At 44.7% G+C, this 19,112-nt stretch overlaps 1 protein-coding gene across 1 annotated transcript; it reads left to right on the top strand.

Annotated features, from left to right (window-relative positions):
* Positions 1–13,106: 13,106 nt before the first annotated feature.
* LOC128333346 (phospholipase A2 inhibitor gamma subunit B-like) lies at positions 13,107–18,492 on the top strand. Its single transcript, XM_053268762.1, has 6 exons — positions 13,107–13,188; positions 14,379–14,503; positions 15,256–15,375; positions 15,799–15,951; positions 16,880–17,026; positions 17,751–18,492. The coding sequence occupies exons 2-6, from the start codon at positions 14,455–14,457 to the stop codon at positions 17,894–17,896; spliced, it is 615 nt and encodes a 204-aa protein (XP_053124737.1). The 5' UTR covers positions 13,107–13,188; positions 14,379–14,454; the 3' UTR covers positions 17,897–18,492.
* Positions 18,493–19,112: the final 620 nt, after the last annotated feature.

Here is a 19,112-nt window from a genome sequence, read left to right as displayed (position 1 = left end):
AATTAAAAAATGGACCTTAAGTTTCCCACCCCAAACTCCACTCCCTGGTCTGCAGGCTCCATCCCTGACTTCCAAGACTTTTCAGAGTCTGAGCCTCAGGAGATCCGGCAACCCTAATTGGCTGATAGCCCCCAGTGTGCATTTTTAAATTACCATTTGTACAGGTTGCTTTGATCATAGTGTGGGTAACAATCTACCTTTGACAAAGGCTAGCAACTCCTGATGAGCTTCTTTTGCATGGCATGCCTGAAAAAGAAACTCTTCATCTGCAGTTCTTTCTAAGTTAATGTTTGATTATTAAGTCCACCCCTTCTTTAGATATCAGGCCATATAAGAGTAATTACGGAAGGACTCCCTGTCTGTCTACAGAAGGACTCCTTGCCTGTCTTTCACTGAGTAGCACTCTACGTTCATTCCCTAAGAACGTTGGGTAAGTCAGACTGTCTCATCCATTTCCCCAATGCTGATTTCCGATCCTATTGGCGCTCTAACCCTATTCACTCATAGCCTTGAGACAGCTTATAGTGCTTATAGGGATATGAACATGAAAGATCACGATTCATGGTTAGATTGGCTCGTACTTTACCAGCTTCCTCCCTGTGCCTTTATTAGTGGAAATGCACTCGTCAGGATATGGCGAAACCATCTGAGAACCTCTCAGATTTTCTCTTTGGGAAGCACCCTGAAATTCTGTTTCACATTTCGCTTTCTTCTTGGTAAAGTAAAGTTGTGCCATCGAGTTGATGTTGACTCCTGGTGACCACAGAGCCCGGTGGTTGTCTTTGGTAGAATACAGGAGGGGTTGACCATTGCCACCTCCTGTGCAGTGTGAGATGATGCTTTTCAGCATCTTCCTATATTGCTGCTGCCTAATATAGGTGTTTCCCATAGTCTGGGAAACAAACCAGCAGGGATTTGAACCAGCAGCCTCTGGCTTGCTAGTCAAGTCATTTCCCCTCTGCGCCAAACCCTTGAACTCTCTTTTGAGCTTTACTTTGGAAACATTTTGGTTCTACCCCTAAATATGGGAGCTGTCGAACCACAACGAGCTGACAATGCCTGAAGGCCTAAAAACAAAAGCCAGGTTGGTTTCCCCTCTCCTTCCGAGGACAGCCATTGAAAGGGAGGCAGTGAGAAGCCAGGTAGGCACTTTGCTTGCAGGTGTGCACTCTGCTGGGCCGGTCCAGGCCAGAGATGGAGCTCAAAAACTGTCCCTTGTTAACTACAGCACAGCCTCCCTCTAGTTATTGTTGCTGGTGTCTACCTTCTGTTTCTCTTTGGATTGTGAGCCCTTTGGGGACAGGGAGCCATTTTATATATGGATTTCTCTATGTAAACCACTTTGAGAAATCTTGTTGAAAGGGGCCTATACATATTATTAGGCCCTGGGTATTTAAGAGAACATCTTCTTCACCATGAGCCCCATTGCCTCTTAAGATCATCTGGCCTCTTAAGATCATTAAGTTCATTGCCTCTTAAGATCATTAAGTTCATTGCCTCTTAAGATCATTAAGTTCATTTGCAGTTGCCGCCAACTCGTTTGGCGGCTACTTGGGAACGGGTCTTCTCCATTGCTGCCCCTGGACTTTGGAATGCACTCCCCATTGAAATAAGAGGCTCCCCATCTCTGGCAACTTTTTAAAAGGCACTGAAGACACATTTGTACACCCAGGCTTTTGATTAGATGTATAGTTTTAAAATGTTTAATACTCGGTTTCAATTGTTTTAAATGCTTTTTAATGTTTTAAATGATTTTAATTATTAGTTGATTTGATGTTTTAAATGATTTACATTGTCATTTAAAGAGACGCAAGTTTGGCCCAGAGACGCAAGTTTTGGGCAGTATAGAAATATTTTAAATTAATAAATAAAATAAATATTCGTCTTGGTCATTCCTTTTTCGACTGTGAGTCTTCTGGGGACAGGGAACCATCATATTTATTTTATTTTTCATTGTACGCCACTTTGAGCACTTTTGTTAAGCAGTATATAAATATTTATCGTCGCAGTAGCTCTGTCCCAGCCCAGCTCTGCCTCTGCTTCTTGGGACCTGGAGGCAATAAAAGGGGCTCTAGGGAAGGGGCTGGACTCCCACCAGGCCTCTTAAGGGCAGCAGATGACTTCAGCTGCTCCAATTCTGATTGTTTTGGGGTACCCAAGTTGCCCGGCATACTCCCCTCTTTGTCCAAATCTGTTTCCATGTGTGTACACACACCCATTCACTCGCCCATGCATACCCAAGCATACATGGTTGTGTGAATGCAGTGTATATGTTGGGGAAACTCTCTGTCAAGCTCGCTAATAAGCAAGTACTTTTTTCTGATGCAGTCTTGTTACTTGACGGATTCCCTTTTGCAGACACATCAGGACACAACATTGGTTTCATCAGAGCAAGTATTTGCACCAGGTTGTGCACTGTGCATTTCCTATCGCTATGCAGGTTCTCCTGGGACTCGTCCTTTTCTCTGTGCTTCTCACTACAGGTAACAATTTACCAAAAGGAAGGAAGAGGGAGATGGGGTGTGTATGTCATAAATTGTCTGATATTTCCCCCTACTTTCAGCCTCCACCAAGGACAACATCTCCACTTCCCCATCCTTGCCTTCAGTGAGGACCCTGCCTTCAGCCTCTAGTTCAGGACTGGGCAAACTGGGTCCTCCAGCTTTTACTGAACTATAATTCCCATCATTCCCAGCCACAATAAATTGTGGCTGGAAGTTGTGGGAGTTGTAGTTCAACATCTAGAGGGTCAAGTTTGCCCAACCCTGCTCTACCTTTCTTCCATGTTAGAGTTGTTGGAATGCCTACTTTCTCCTTCCACCATGGCAAAGTCCAGTGCCAGCTAGGTAAGCAGCTCTTGAGCAGGCATCAAGGGATCCAACTGAAGGAACCTTCTCACCAGGACAAATGAGATGAACAAGCCACACCCACTGTGACTCTGGCTGAGAGCTGGGACAGACAGCAAGGCTCATGGGCCCTTTCTTTCTGGGATAAGGGAATTGTTCTATTGGGGTTAATGAGGCGATTTAAGAGAACACCTTCTTCAGAAACCCTGCCACTTGTTAAGATCATCAGGGGAGGTCCGGGTGTGTTTGCCACTGGCTCGCTTGGTGGTGACCCCAAACCGGGCCATCCCGAAGCTCTGCAACACACTCCCAAATGAAAGCAGATCTCCCCATCCCCTGGTTGTTTTAATGTCATTCTGAGGGGGCTTCTGGGGAAAATAGGCAGTGGGTGGAGAAATTTCTCAGAATTTCTCAAACCCCATTCCCCCCAAATTAACCAAAATTGCCTTTATTTTTGCTGATTGAGAATAAGCTGAAGATTTTTTTTAGCGGAGGGAGCATGTTGGATAAGTCTTATATTCAGCACATATTATTCCGATGATGCAAACGTTGCTCCCTTTGTGTGAATTAGACAAGCCTCAGAATTTCTGAGAGCAGAATTTTGATTGTCTGGCACAGAATTTAAACATAGGTGCTCTGGGTATAGAGCCTGGTTATAGCCACAAAGTCCTGGGGATGAAAGAACCAGCCGACAGGATTGGGAGGAATACTCCTGAAATGGAATCTCTGTCCTTTCCCTGGGGAATAAATCTCTTGGCCCTGAATGTTTTATTAACCCTTTTGTCTTCCTTACTCCAGGTGCCTCATTGCAGTGTGAAACTTGTGAGTCACAAAAAAGCACCTGCAGTGGCTTTGCAAGGACTTGTGCTGCTAACGAAACCAACTGTTTCGCTGCTGCATATGAAGCCTCAGTAGGTAGGTGTGAAAAGGATTGTAAACTTCCCCAGGTGATGAATAAAAGGGGAGAGGTGTTATTCACATGTCAAACCACTTTGTACCGTTAGAACATTGGCTTATCTACGGTAGCACAGTGCTGTCCATCCTAATGAGCTACGAGAAAACCAGAGAGAAGTTTGTTACAAGCTCTGCTACAGTAGATCTTTTCACTGGCGGCTGAACCTGGGGCCTTCTTCACGCAACATAGTGACACCACCAAAGTTCAAGGATGGGGTGTGCAGAACCGGTTTGAATCCAACACGGTTCGATTCGAAGCAGCCCGGTTCGACTGCTTGGAGCTCAAACTGGAGTGCCCCCGCCAAAGGGGCCAGTCTGAGTTTGAACCGAACCGGGCCCAGTTTGAATTGAACCGGTTTGGCCTGGTTCAACCTCATTTGAGTGCCTTGGTTTGTAAAGGGGATTCCAATAAGGATTCCCCTTTACAAGCAAAGGGGGTTCCCTAAGTATAAAGGGGTTTGAGGGGCGGACATGAGAGAACTTTTCTGGCACCATGGGCTGGTGGGCAGCCCAGTTCTGGCCCATGGTATGGGGGGAGTGCTGGCAGGGCCAAGAGGGACCACCTCCATGGAGCTGTCGCCATCTCTGAGAAAACACCACCACTGCACTGCCAGCAGTAAGGTGCACTCTCGCCCGCCCCTTGAACCCCTTTATAGTTAGGGTATCCCCCTTGCTTTTAAAGGGAATCCTTACTGGAACCCTTCACAAGCAAATCACTCGAACCGGACTGAACTGGGCCAAATCAGGCCGAACTGGTTCAACCTGGTTCAACAGTGTGAACCGAACCGCCAGCCTGTTCTGATGAACCAGTTTGCAGACAGGTCGTTCAGTTTGAATTCAAACCAAACTGCTGTGGACAGTTCCGTACACACCCCTAGATGGGAATGTGGATTTACCCAGCTGGTAACATCCAGATGTAGGGTAATCTTAGAAAGCAATCATCTCTGGATCTCCATCCTCACCTGTAAGTGTCCTCTGAAGATTTCCTTTTCGTGATTTGTTTTCTAAGATTTCCCTACATAGTCAAATTTGACAATCAGGCTGAAGCTTATGAAGAAGTAGCAGGCAGAGCTGAGAACGATGACCAGAGCAAATATGTATATACCGCTTTCCAACAAACAGTCTCAAAGTGGCTTACACAGAAAAATACATTAATAAATAAAAGATGATTCCCTGTCCCCAACGGGTTCACAATCTAAAAAGCTCTCAGACTAAGACACCAGCAACAGCCACTGGAGGGATGCTGTGTTGGGGTTGGAGAGGGCCGGTTGCTCTCCCCCTGCTAAATATAAGAGAAGCACCACTTTAAAAGGTGCCTCATGGCTCAGTTAGCAGATGAGAACAGAAGAAAAGCTGGATCAGGCCAAAGCCCATCTAGTCCTGCATACTGCTTTGTGCAGTGGTCATCCAGAGGCATCTGGGAAGTCTGCAAGCTGGGAGAAAAGGGAAGCTGCCCCCATCTTGTTGGTCTAGGTCGGGGCTGCTCAACTTCAACCTCCTGCAGATGTTGGCCTATAACTCCCATATTCCCTGGCTATTGGCCACTGTGGCTAGGGATTATGGGAATTGTAGTTGAAAAACAGCTGGTGGGGCCTAGATTGAGCAGGCCTGGTCTAGATCCTGGAAGTTCATAGTTCCTTGCTGGGTCACTTTTGGAGTATAAACAAAAAATCATCTGTGCATCTATATAACTAGCAATTCCCTACTGTATGTGGAATTGGGGGATGTCTTGGTTCGAAACGGATAAGCATGGGAATAGTTACCTAGCAACAGCCCACATCTCACCTATTCAAGAGAAGTCCTGCCATGGTCTTTGGCCCAAACCAAAAGTAACAAGTCAGCCATGTTAACGAAATACACACCTGTCCCATTCACCTGAGGAAATTGAGCCAGCGTGGCCCAAAGTATCCAGCTAGGAATTCAGTCCTGACACTTAAAACCTAGATGATAAAAGCTCTCACACAATGCCTAATAACAACTATTTCTCTATTTCTTCTTCTTCTTCTTCTTCCTCCTCCTCCTCCTCCTCCTCCTCCTCCTCCCCCTCCTCCCCCTCCTCCTTCCTCCTCAAACAGGTGGAATAGCAACTCAGGTGTCAATGAAGAGCTGTCGCTCCACCAGTGCCTGCACAGACTACCCCACTTTCCTGAATTTTGGAGACCACGGTTTTGTTAGGGGAGCTACATTCTGTTGCGGGCAGTCTCCCTGCTCATCAAGCTATCCATGGCGTGAGTCTGTAGATGTAGATATAGATAGATGATGTAGATATAGATATACCAGCTTTCCCCCGAGATCTCTTAAGTGTGCAAATATATGTTTTTAAAAGCAGGTGTTCAAGACAGACGTTTCAATGTAAAAGCTCAGCCTCAGTGCTATCCAGAAGTGGCTGAGTTTTGCTCTTAAATACAAGTAAATGAGCTTAAGAGTATGGCAGTCACTGAGGTTGATGTTTTGCATAGAAATGTCTGCTATCTTGAACACTTGCTTTTTAAAACATATATTTGCGTGCTAAAGAGGTCTCGGGCAGCGGGGGGGGCAGGTGGTGAATTGTGGAATATGTGTCTTTCACCGTCATTATAACTTATTCGATATGGATATGGGAGTTGTATAGATAGAAATAGATATAGATAACTTCTCTTTTTTCATGCCTCTCTGCCAGCACAACCCTGGAGATGGCATCACTTGACCTAAAGTGGTGCCATTGAGTTGGTGTCAACTCCTGGCGACCACAAAGCCCTGTGGTTTTCTTTGATAGAATACAGGAGAGGTTTACCATTGCCATCTCCCGTTCAGTATGAGATGATGCCTTTCAGCATCTTCCTAAATTGCTGCTGCTTGATATAGGTGTTTCCCATAGCCTGGGAAACATACCAGTGGGGATTTGACCAGCAACCTCTTGCTCCCAAGGCAAGTCACTTCCTGGCTGCACCATTAGGTGGCTATCACTTGACCTAGGTAAAGGCAAAGTGTGCCGTCAAGTCGATTTTGACTCCTTGCTCCCACAGAGCCCTGTGGTGGTCTTTGGTAGAATACAGGAGGGGTTGACCATTGCCTCCTCCCGTGCAGTATGAGGTGATGCCTTTCAGCATCTTCCTATATCGCTGCTGCCCAATGTAGTACCATTGGGGATTCAAACTGGCAACCTTCTGCTTGTTAGTCAAGCATTTCCCCACTGCACCATTTAAGGTGACATCCCTTGACCTATCCTTACAATATTTGCATTCAGGAGCTGTGTGGGCTCCCTTCTTGTGGCCATGTGTGAGGGAAACAGCAAGGTTGGCGGGGGAGAGGAAGTGATCATCTGGGAGAGAGGAGGGCATTTTCTCCTGCCTTGGTTAACTGCTGGGTAGGACAGCCCCGCTATCTAGTTAGCTGTCCTAACTGCTGGGTAGGACAGCTGCGTAGGACAGCCTCGCCCAAACGACACAGCTCTTCTCTCCCAGATATTACTTCCTTCCCCCTCCAGCCTTGCTTTCTCCCTCAAACACAATCACAAGATGGGAGTCAGTGCACACAGCTCTCCAACTAGGTAGGGCACTTGTCCTAGCCCAATGATAATTGTGTGCATGGGCCAAGTCTACAATAAATATTATGATGGTTATTCAGTATCTTACTACTCCTTACCTGCCCAGTGGTGGTGTCTTCCTGGTGTGTCGTCCCATCCTCTGCTACAGCCAGGTAGAAATGGCAATCTGGGCTGCAGGCTTTAATGGATTTAGGGCTCTGACGAATCAACTTCCTGACTTACAACTCCTTCTGTTAGCAACTGTGCTATGCTATGCAGGCTCTCCAGCTGTCTGACTCCTTTGCGTTCCAGTGCCCACAAGATATGCCAACCGGAATGGCTACAAATGTCCACTCTGCCTCACTACATCGAACAAGTGCTCTGAAAGGTTGGTACACTGTGCTGGATTGGAGAACACCTGCCTTGATTTGGTCACCCGTACCAACACTGGTAAGGTTCCTTTTGAGATCTTTCTCTTCTTCTAGTACAGAAGTTCTGGACTGCAATTCTGGACTGCAATTCCTAGCATTCCCACCTGTAATGGTCTTTGGCTGGGGAAAATGGGAGTTGTCATTCAATCATATCTGGGGAGCCAAAATTAAGCACCCCTGTTCGATATGTGATTTGTTTTTAACTTCTTTGATATCTGATCTCCACAGTCTATGTAGCAGGGAAAGCAGAGAACAATAATTCAAGCAAAGAGATAGGAAGTTCTAGCTTTCAGTTTTTAAACCTTCTGTGTATATAAAAGCCAGGTCTGAAGAGTCTGTTATACTACTGTGTGACCAAAACAACAACTCAAGATGGCTCTAAGTGAATAGGAGAAGATCTTATTTTTTTAAAAAAATGGTTCAGAACCCATGTTCCCTCTAATAGAGAGAGCAAACCCTCTCCTTGCTTCTGTTGATGTCAGTGTCTTGAACAATGTTCCCTCTAACAGGGATCCCCAGATGTTGCTGAGCACAACTCCCAGAATCCACAGCTGCAATTGTTTTTGCTTAGGGATTATGGGAGTTGTAGCCAGCAACATCTGAGGATCCCTGTTAGAGGGAACATTGTTCAAGACACTGACATCAACAGAAGCAAGGAGAGGGTTTGCTCTCATTTTACTTTCTCCCAAAGAAGTGAATGTCTGTGATCCACTCCTCTAGGGGGAAAAGAGTACTATGCTCAACAAAGCCTTGGACTCTATGGGAATTGCAAGGTCTGTACTCCACCCTTGGGTGGCTCATGCCCTCAAACAGGGATCCCACAAGAGTGTGTGTGTGTGTGTGTGTGTGTGTGTGTGTGTGTGTGTGTGTACAGCCTGGATCACACAATAGCTCAAATCTAGGTTTCATGTGGCTTACTGACATCAACTTGATTGTGTGAACCCAAGCCAAGGTGGCTTATGACCCAAGATGAATCTGAGATTCCCAGCCATATGAGATACACCTGAGATTCCCTTGGTGTGGGTTCACACAATCACACTAATGTCACTAATCACATTAAATCTAGATTTGAATGATTGTGTGAACCAGGCCAATGTGTCTTTGGCAGCTTTGCAAAAGGTAAGCAACCCCCCACCCCTGCACTCATGGATACAAGCACACACCAGCGGTACTGGGAGGAAAATGGTTCTGTTTCAGTTGCTTTGTGGCTCTTCTTAGTCACTGTGAAGATCTCCTGAGTCAATTGAAAAAGGGGATTACTGGCAGCACCAGAAAAGAAACTGAGAGGGCACAGAAGAGGCAAAGTGCATTTCTAGCTGGGCGAGCGGTGTCCCACACGTCAGATTTTTTAAAAAACCAGAAATAATAGTATATTTCACATTAACACTCTCTCATCCTGAACACATCCCCCCTGGAATAAATCCTGTTTATTTGGTGGGGAAGGGACATAAATGGGGGGAGAGTGGGAAGCAAATTACTGTTGGGAGGGGTGCTTGCCCCCTCCCATACTCCCATCTGGATCCATTCCTGGGAAGAATATAAACAGGGCGGATGGATGAGAACTCATCCTATTGACTATTAACTCATCCTATTGACTATTAACTCATTCCATTGACTATCGACTATTATCCTATTATCCTATTGACTATTAACTCATCCTATTGACTAAGAATCATAATTCACCTAATCCCCCACCTTTCCTTTCCATGTGTAGGAGGAAGTACTGTCGAAACCATCATGAGAGGCTGCAGTTCCAGGACGGTGTGTACTTTATTGCAACCTGGCCAAAGAAGCTTCATATTCACTGACTCTGAGATTCTAAAAGTGAACTGTACGCCAGCTAACACAGCCTCTCCATCGTCTGGATTGCCCCTCACGGCTCTCTCTGGGGTCCTGCTGATGAAGATTGTCTTCTAACCCACCTTTTGCAGTGACTCAGCATTGAGAAAGGCCTCCTTGTCATATGTGTGCAACCGTAGCCCTATTCGGACATTATCTTGCATGTATGTGCAGATATCTGCATACGTGGACATGTTTTTGTGTGATGACTGTACTTGCGTTCACTTCAAAAGTCATGATTACCAATCCAGCTGGTCTAAGGCAATTGATTCAAAAATAAGCTGCTCTGGGCCTTTCCTCCTTGACCTTGCTCAGTATGGGCTATGATCAGGCAAAAACCACCATTAAGCAGCGCATTACAGACACTGAGCGCCAAACTGATCTCAGCAGTGCTCCAAAATTTCTCATCAGTGATGGGCTTAGATATTCTGCTTCTCCAGCAGCATACGTCACCCAGCTGGAGGTTCCAAAGCACAGAAGGGCATTCACCTTGGCTCGCTGTCATGGCCTCCCTTCAGCAGTGCTAGAAGGACGCTATAGAAGGACCCCATCTGCAGAGCAAATATGCCCCTGTGGCCTAAGGCAGATCGAAACTACTGAGCATATTCTCCTCTGCTGCTCATTCTACAGAGACATTCGTGCCTCCCTCATCCTTCCATTGCTAAGCAAGTATCCAGGTCGTCTGAGCCAATTCTATAGCTCCCTGCGTCTCTCTGACTCTAAGCCTGCCATCACATATAGCGTCACCAGGTACTGTGTGGCTGCGATTAGCATTTGGCAGCAGATGAAATGTAGCGAGTCCTTGCAGCCTTAATCTGACTTTCGATGACTTGGGGCGGGTCCTGCAATTGCTTACGTGCCTCCCTTTTTACTGCTCCTTATAACCTTTAACCGGGCTATTTCTCAATTTGATCACTCAGAATCTCATATATTTCTGTCCTCTCATGTCTTTTAACTCGTGCATTTTTATTACATTTTAATAAAATGTACTTTTAACTTATGCATTTTTATTAAATGTACACCTCCCAGAGCCTCTGGATGGGATGGTTTATAAATGTAAACAACAACAACAACTTCTATCTTTTTTTAGGTGATTAGACCTCATGTTACGGGTGTATTACCTACTATTTTAAATATTTTAATGGCTTCCAGGGAGGAGTGGGGACCATTTCTCCACCAAATATGTAGAGGAGGACAAAGATTAAAGTTAACCCCTTCCCCACGATCTCTGAGGCAAAACCAAGTCCTGAATGCTGTGGCAAAATAGCAGCACTCCCCCAAGGCACTGAGAGGCAAAGTTGGACACTGAGAGGCAAAGTTGGACACCTAGCAGGCCAATGTAAGAATTCTACAGTGAAGGCAGGAGCTGGGGAACCTTTGACAGCCGTACAATAAGCAGGTGATTATTAATTTTTGCTTGTCATTGTGCTATAGAGCTTTGCTTCACCTGCTAAGGCCTGCGATATACATGGCCAGTTCTATTTTTTGCCATGTGTGTCATACACATTTCCTGGCTATCTCAGTGGATCGGACTTTGTACCTCCTGCAGTCAATAGTCTGCTGCTGCTTTTATGAATCTCAGTATTGAAGTAAGATCAAGGTTCAACACCACCACCCCAAACACAACAGAAATAAAATAGACTTGATCAAAGGTATATGCAATAACGGGGCGGGGGGGGGATCATGTATTGCACACACCTTTGAGTTGTAGTTCAGCGATATCTGGAGTACCACAGGTTGGGAACCCCTGCTTAGCTGATATAAGCGAGGGTTTCTTCACCATGTGAACTGGAGAAGAACTTTGGGGGCCATAATGCTCACTTCAGATTGAAAGCAAGCAGTATCACCATTATTCAAAATATGTGTACTGCCTTTCAACATAAGCTTACTAGAGATCATCTGACAATCCTTCTAGAAGCAATTTTCACAAAATTCAAGGGGTATGAGAAGGAAGAAGTGAAATGACCCACCACTGCACACTGTCATCTGTGAGGATCTTGTTCACATATAAATTAGTGATACTAATAAAAAGACTCCGAATAAAACTCCACTGGCTCTTAATACTCCTAGCTAACTGGGCAAAGAGGCACCTCTAAAGCAGTGACTCTTATATTTAGCACTAATCAAAGCAACTGTCCCTATTCCGCCCAGCATCTCTCCAGAAACTGTTGCTGATATCTCCTTTGGGTTTGTGCTTTAGATTGTGAGCCCTTTGGGGACAGGGAGACCTTTATAGCACTATAGCAATAGCACTTACATTTATATACCGCTCTATAGCTGGAGCTCTCTAAGCAGTTTACAATGATTTAGCATATTGCCCCCAACATTCTGGGTACTACATTCTTTGTAGACCTCTTGCTACATAAGCCACTTTGTGAACATTTTGTTGTTGTTGTTGAAAGGCAGTATGAATATTTTTAATAAAGGTGATGATACTGATGACGTTACTTGCTTTCAGTCTGAAGTGAGCATTATGGCCCCACAAAGTTCTTCTCCAGTTCAGATGGACATCCAAGGTGGGGGAGAAACCCTTGCTTATACCAGCTAAGCTGGGGTTCCCAACCTGTGGCACTCCAGAGTTTGCTGAACTACAACTCCCATCATTCTCAGCTACAATTTATTGTGGCTGGGGATGATGGGAGCTGTAGTTCATAAACATCTGGAGTACCACAGGTTGGGAACCTTTAAGCCAGGGCTGCTCAACTTCGGCCCTCCTGCAGATGTTGGCCTACAACTCCCATAATCCCTGGCTATTGGCCATTGTGGTGGGGGATTATGGGGGTTGTAGTCCAAAAACATCTGAGGGACCTAAGCTGAGCAGGCTTGCCATAAACTGAGGCAAGGATTCAAATTTAGAAACATTATTGTCTCTGGTTATTTACTTGATTGATAGGTTAATTGATAGGACATACATGTAGTACAGGAAGTGGACCACTCATCTGTTTCTCACCGACCTAGTTCACACAGTAATTTAAATCTAGGTTTAATGTGAGTTACCAACATTAGTGTGCTTGTGAGAACCCATGCCAATTTGGTTTATGAGCCAAGATTCCAATCCTGGCATGGGTTCACCCAATCATTTCAATGTTGGTAACCCACACATTAAACCTACGGTAGACCAGGAAGTTGTATACCGGGAAAGGGTGAACACTCCCTCCCCCTGGACCACACCTCTGATCAAAATTGGAGCCCCCCACCATCATACAGCTCCTTTAAAGGGAACAAAAGTTTGGAAGAGCCTAGCACAGATCCCCTATGTCCTTCTCTTTGGCTTTGAGCGAGTGTTGGTAGGGAGAGGGAATACGGAGAGACAAAAGCAAAAGCAAAAGCAAATATGTAAAAGCAGGAGAGATTCCAGTAAATGGTGCGCTGTTTCCTTAAAAGCCCAGCCTCTATTTTCATTTCACCCACATCACATGGACAATGGGAAACCCCACTGTACTTCCTTCAAAGAAGATGTTTGAAACCTTGTCGACAAATCTGTTGTTACCAGCTCAACTGAGCCTGAGTCAGCCATCCAGATTCCACAGACTCCACTCCAGGCTGGATGCAAACTAAGGTGAACGTGGGATGAAAATTATTTTTTAGTTCCTTTCCCTGCCAGCTGCCACAGGTAAGCAACCATCCTATCCCTAGCTTTAAAATATATATTTTTAAGCCTTTTATTTTCCTTTTCTCACTACTGACAGATCCTCTGGTTCTTCATTACTTGGCTGTCCAGTTTTTCTTTTCTGGAAACTGCCGATTTATTTTTGCAGTCCTTTGGTTTCCTTTCCACCCTTCCCCAGTTTGAGTACCGAAGAATTTAATATAACTGCTGCATATCACATTGAAGTCAAAGAACTGGAATTTGTTTTCTTTTTCTTTTTCACATATAGATCTATAACCTGAAAACATACCTGTTTAGCCAGGCTTTTAGTTTATAATTGTAAATCTTTGGGTTTTAGAGTTTTTATTTGTATTTTCAAATTGTTTTAATTGTGTCAGTGTTTTAACGGTTTTTAGACTATGAACTGCCAAGGGACCTTTTTTGTATGGGGCAGTATTGAAATGCAAGCAATAAATAACCAGCATCCAGACTAAGGAGGTTCTGGTGCAATGTTGCTGCACCAGTGCTCTGGGGGATGGATGATTTTAGTCGCTCTTCCCTTCCTTCTGACCCTGAATGTGACCCCAGAAATAATGTGCCTGAGGGCTGTGTGATCTTCAGGGACATATTTGTGGAGGTCACCGTCAGCTTCAGATGGAAATGGAATAAAATCACCCTTCCCAAGCAATTGACTGTGTCCCCCTCTGAAGCTGTGACCCCACCCCCAATCTTGATGATGGTTACACAACCCCCAAGGACATATTTCTGGTGGTTATAGTCAGCTTCAGAGGGGAGGCTGATTAACTAAAATTGCTGACTCTGACACCTGAAGATATTACCTTAGAGGTCTGCAGCTCTCAGGGATATTTGGGGGTGGGGGGTGGGGTTCATGGCTTCAAAGTGAAGGGGGAGTCAACAAAAATCACATCACCCTGTAGCTATGTGATGACGTTCTCACTTGCTCCACCCTGTACCTCCAACCCCCTTGATTTGGTCCCAGAATCCTCTGCTGAAATCATGGGACAGTCTTCTGGGACAAAACAGTGTCCGTCAGTCAGAAGCCACAGGGGAAATGCTTTTGCTACCCTGGGTGAATGAATTCTCCTGAGGAATCAAGGGAAAAATACAGTTCTACTGTTAAGTCCATTACAAAGCGAGAGATCTTATGCTTTGCTTCTTCCATGCTTATGCTTTTCCTCCAAATGTTCTTACAGATTCTTTAGGCTACAGAAGTCACCTTCTCCTGGGAAGTGTTTGCAGTAGCCCTAGTGCTGTTCACTTCTTATCACCATGGACGTTCTCCTGGGACTCTTTCTTTTCTGTGTGCTTCTAAATACAGGTATGGAAAGGCTGATAGCAACAGCCACTGGGATGCTGTGCTGGGAATGGATAGGGCCAGTTGCCCTCCCCCTGCTAAATAAAGAGAATTGCCACTTTAAGAAGATGCCTCTTTGCTCAGTTAGCAGGGGGTTGTCTGTTTGCTTGTTTGTTCTATGGGTATTTTACCCCTAACCTACATCTCTGTATAGATCCTTCAACAAGATTTTGAGTCTGTGGATGGAAATTGAGGTTTAAATCATCTGTAAATTTCATTGTTCCCCCTCCCCAAGATTAGACAAATCAGAATAAATATGCAAAGCAAGAGAAATTGTGGAAACGTGTTTGATATGCAAAATTGTTACAGTTTATAGGATATGGATTGCTAGAGTGCAGATTTTCATCTTCTGAGCATAGAATATCCACATAGGGCTGTGCATAAACTCTCAGTAAAAAAAAAATTCTTGTCTTGTAGAAACTCATCTGGCTTCCCTTGATAATTTTCAGGATGTGTTTTTCAATTTATTTATTATTTTGCACTTTTGGGGAAAAACACTGAAAAATTGCTCTTTTCTTGAAATTTCAGCCTCGACTCTAGTATCTAGAACTTTGCTTAAAAGCACAAGGTCTTTTTAAAAAAGAGAGAGAGACACCGGCAGCTCAGAGGAAAACCACATTACCCATCCACTGATGTTCATCCCTTTGGTATGGCATATCAACTAGAAATCTGTCTCTCCCATATATTTTAGGAATCTCTTTTCTTCCCTCTTCCAGGTGCTGCTTTGGAGTGTGAAATTTGCTCCGCCATGGGCAGCAGGACCTGTACCGGCAGAATGAAAACTTGTGCAGCTGTTGAGGAGACCTGTTCCAATACGTTGATTGAAGTCTCACAAGGTGAGTGAGACAGAGCAGGAGATATAGATTCTATTCGTATGAAGCTGCCTTATTCGCAAGGGTGGATCTTCCATGAGGCTAGGTGACGCAGTCACCTAGATCTTTATAATTGACTGAATATAGCATTTGACCTAGAAATCTCTCTCTTGGGTCCCAATAAAGGCAGGAAACATCAAATAATGATCTATATCTTCAACCTCATAGGGACTACTTGATTATTGTTGCTTATTGTTAAGCAACGGGTGATGCTCAGTCACCGGGTCAAACTTGGCCAGAAAAGTCCAGATCAGAGACCCACTCTGGATATTTATAACTTTATGGCAAAAACTGCCATACCATGTACAGCTTGCAAAGGGCCGTGATATATGGAAGTGGGAGATTCCAGAATTATATAATAAATCATCTTCTTTCTTTCTCTTTTAGATGAACAAGAATTTCCAGTTATAATAAAGGGCTGTGCATCTTTCCACAAGCTCATAACCAATCAATATTATTTTACAATTGGTGGAGGGAAAATCTTCAGGATGAGTGGCGTCTATTGTGTGGGAGAAGCTTGCAAATCAGCCTTACCTGAGTGTAGGTATCATTTTTCTGCTCTTCTCTTTTTCCACATATCTGCCACCACAACCATACCCCAGAAGTTGTGCCATAGGGCTGCAAGCTTAATGGATAAATGGCTATGGTGAATCAATTAAAATTAAGATGTGGTCCTTCATTAATGGGTGAGTCTGAAAACAAGCAACACTTCTTGTACTTTGAAAGCAACTTTAGTTCTATTCAGGCACCATGACTGAACTCATAAGGTGAACAAATGGTAGCACACCAGCTCATCATCATCATCATCACCATCACCATCAAAAATATCAGCTCCACCACCTTCACCAACACAAATATATATATTGCTTTCCAACAGATTCTCAAACTAGTGTGCATAGAAAAAGAAAGAATACATAAATAAGATGGCTCCCTGTCCCCAAAGGGTCCACAGTCTAGAAGAAGCATAAGGTAGACACCAGCAACAGCTACTGGAGAGGTGCTGTGCTGGTGATGGATAATATGGAAAACACTGGGGATATGTTGGGATGGAAGATCATGCCTTCTCAGCGGGTGTGACATCTGATCCCTCCCATGTCTGGTTCCCAAGATTCTCCACCCAACATTCTGTACCCAAGATCAGGAAGTTGGGTGGAGATACTTGAGAATTTCAGATGGAGAGTAAGGGAACTGGATTCGGCTGGGTTCAGATCTCACGTCTGCTGGGAAAACACATTCTTGCAGCTGACATATCTCCATATTCTCCACATCCAGACTGGCCATTTGTCATGTGAATGTGCCTTTTTTTTTAGAATGCCACTTTCAAATGTCACTTTCTCCATGGAGGAAGCCAGAAATTCCTCTCTGAATTTCACCTTGGGAAGAACTCTGAAATCCTCTTTCAGATTTTATTGGGAGAAAACTTGGTTACAACCCTATTTTAAGCTGCCTGCCTCCTTTTCCTTTCCAGTGGCACCAATCCAGACCAAACCCAACGGAAAGCAGTGTCCTGCCTGCCACTCCTACACATCCACGTGCCCTGATGAGGTCGTCCAATGCACCGGGTCTCAGCACTACTGCTTTAAATCAGTCTCACATTCAGTGATTGGTTATCCTGGTAATTCTGTGTTGATAAATCATTTTCTTCGGAATCCTCTCCCCCACTTCTCTTTGGATGTGTGGCCTGCTGCACCTAGCAAAGGAAGCAGAGCAAGCAGGTTCTTCTGAATCAGTTGACTATGCCCAACCGCTGGTGCCCATTCCTGAGAAAGGCAGAATGGGGGTACAGTAACACATGCCTTAGTGATATCCCATTTGGATTTGTGCAAGCTAGGCCTGTGCAAAGTAGGAAGCTTTGCTTCAGGGAGCCTTGGAGTCTGGGCCGAAGCAAATCTTCAAGCAACCTAGGTGTTGAGGTTGCAAACTCCTAGCCTGGTTTGCTTCAATTCGAGCCACTTCAGCTGTCCCAGATAACCATTTGTTTTGGGCCAAAGCAGGTGCATAGCTAGGGGAGAGGAGGCTCATGTTTGCCCCTCTTTCTGGCAGTCCCTCGGCTGCACCAGCCACACCCCCTGTGTGTGACATCACAAACATGGCCAGCACCCAGGCCCGCCTGAGTTAATTTCCCAGATGGCTTCATTGTTTTCTTTGTTCTCTCTCTCGTTTGACAGTAGGCACTTGGCTAGTACCTGGCCAGGTTGAGCATGCCAGTTGAAACACTGGCAGGCTCAAATGGCCCATCGAATATGCTAGAAATGGGATCAATAGATGAATTTGGTTGGGTCATAGATACTTGGAATGGTGACTCACCTGATCATTGGTCTCTTTTGTTCCATGTCCAGATGGGCTTGATGTAAATATTCTGATGAAGGGCTGCACCACGGATGCTCTCTGTGATCTACTGAACCTTGGCAAATACCTTAGCTTACCAGGCATTGGAAATCACATGGCAGGTGAGTGCTGGCCAGCCAAAAACACCTGTCAATGATTGACAGCCCTCCTTCCAGCACTTCCTGCACTCTTCCTGATGGAGTCAAGCAGGTTCTTCAGAAGGGATTTGTCTGCCTCTTGGAGAAAAAGAATGAAAATTGGAAGAAGAAATGAGGCCTGGTTTTTGTCTGCATTTATTGACTTTGAGGTCTGGAAGAAAAATCCCCACCCATCCAATGGTGTGGAGATCAGAGCTGAAAGATTGTGCATGCATTCCGTATCGGTCAACATTTCAAACTGCACTGAGATCCTAGAAGGGAGGATTGTAGCAAATAAATAAATGCCATTGATTTGGTCATGGGGTATTTCTGAAATTCTCCCCGTCTGGCCAGTCAATGTTAAAACAAAAAAGTTTGCGGGAGTGATGTCTTTTACAGGATATAAGGGTGGGGTGGGGGGCAACACAGGAAAGTAGGGAGGAAAGAAGCAAGAAAAAATAGACAGCAGCTTCTGGCTAGAGCAGCTAGGTCTCTGAAAATATCTCAGTCTAGTTTTTATGATTGGAATGTGTTACCTGCACCTCGAGTGCTGTATTGCATTGCGGTCTTCTAAAATCATCAAGGAATTGGGTGAGAATAAACATACTTGATTTTATTATTTGTCTGTGTGTCTTCTTGAATCTCAGAGGCATAGAAATCAGCCGCACAAAGACAAAAGAATCTAGACTTCTGGATGTTCTTTTCAGAACATTCATACATGTTGCATATTACACCGAAACCAAGGAACTAGAGATTGTTTCTTTTCTCATTTCCACATATAGATGTATGGATCCTATATGGATCTATAGATCCAGCCTAAGGATGCTTCCCTGTTTTTTTTTCATATTTTTATGGCAGGTAATCAAAAGCCTATTGAGACCCAGCTCATTTTAGCCCTGGATAGATATTGATCTCTCCCTGACTACATTAATAACCTATGGCTGACATCCAGACTAACATTGCACCAGTTACAAAATGTTCCGAATGTGCAATGGGATCGGGTAATTTTTTGCTGATCTCCCCATTCCTCTGAAGCCCACTGTGCCTTCCAGAAGATGTCACTGATGGTTGCAGGGCCTTTAGGGACATATTTTTGGGAGGCACAGACAGCTGCAGAAAATGGGAGAGATCAGCAAAAATGGACCCTCCCCTGTTGCATGGTCTCAGAGATCCTTTTGTGAGAATATTAGTCTGGATGTCAGCACCTAAATTCAGCCCTGAAAGTGGATCTCAGGT

The sequence above is a fragment of the Hemicordylus capensis genome, chromosome 7 (assembly GCF_027244095.1).
Source record: "Hemicordylus capensis ecotype Gifberg chromosome 7, rHemCap1.1.pri, whole genome shotgun sequence".
In the NCBI taxonomy this organism is placed as follows: Eukaryota; Metazoa; Chordata; class Lepidosauria; order Squamata; family Cordylidae; genus Hemicordylus; species Hemicordylus capensis.
Note: the sequence above shows the minus strand (reverse complement) of the source record. Positions and strands in the feature narration are given on the sequence as shown.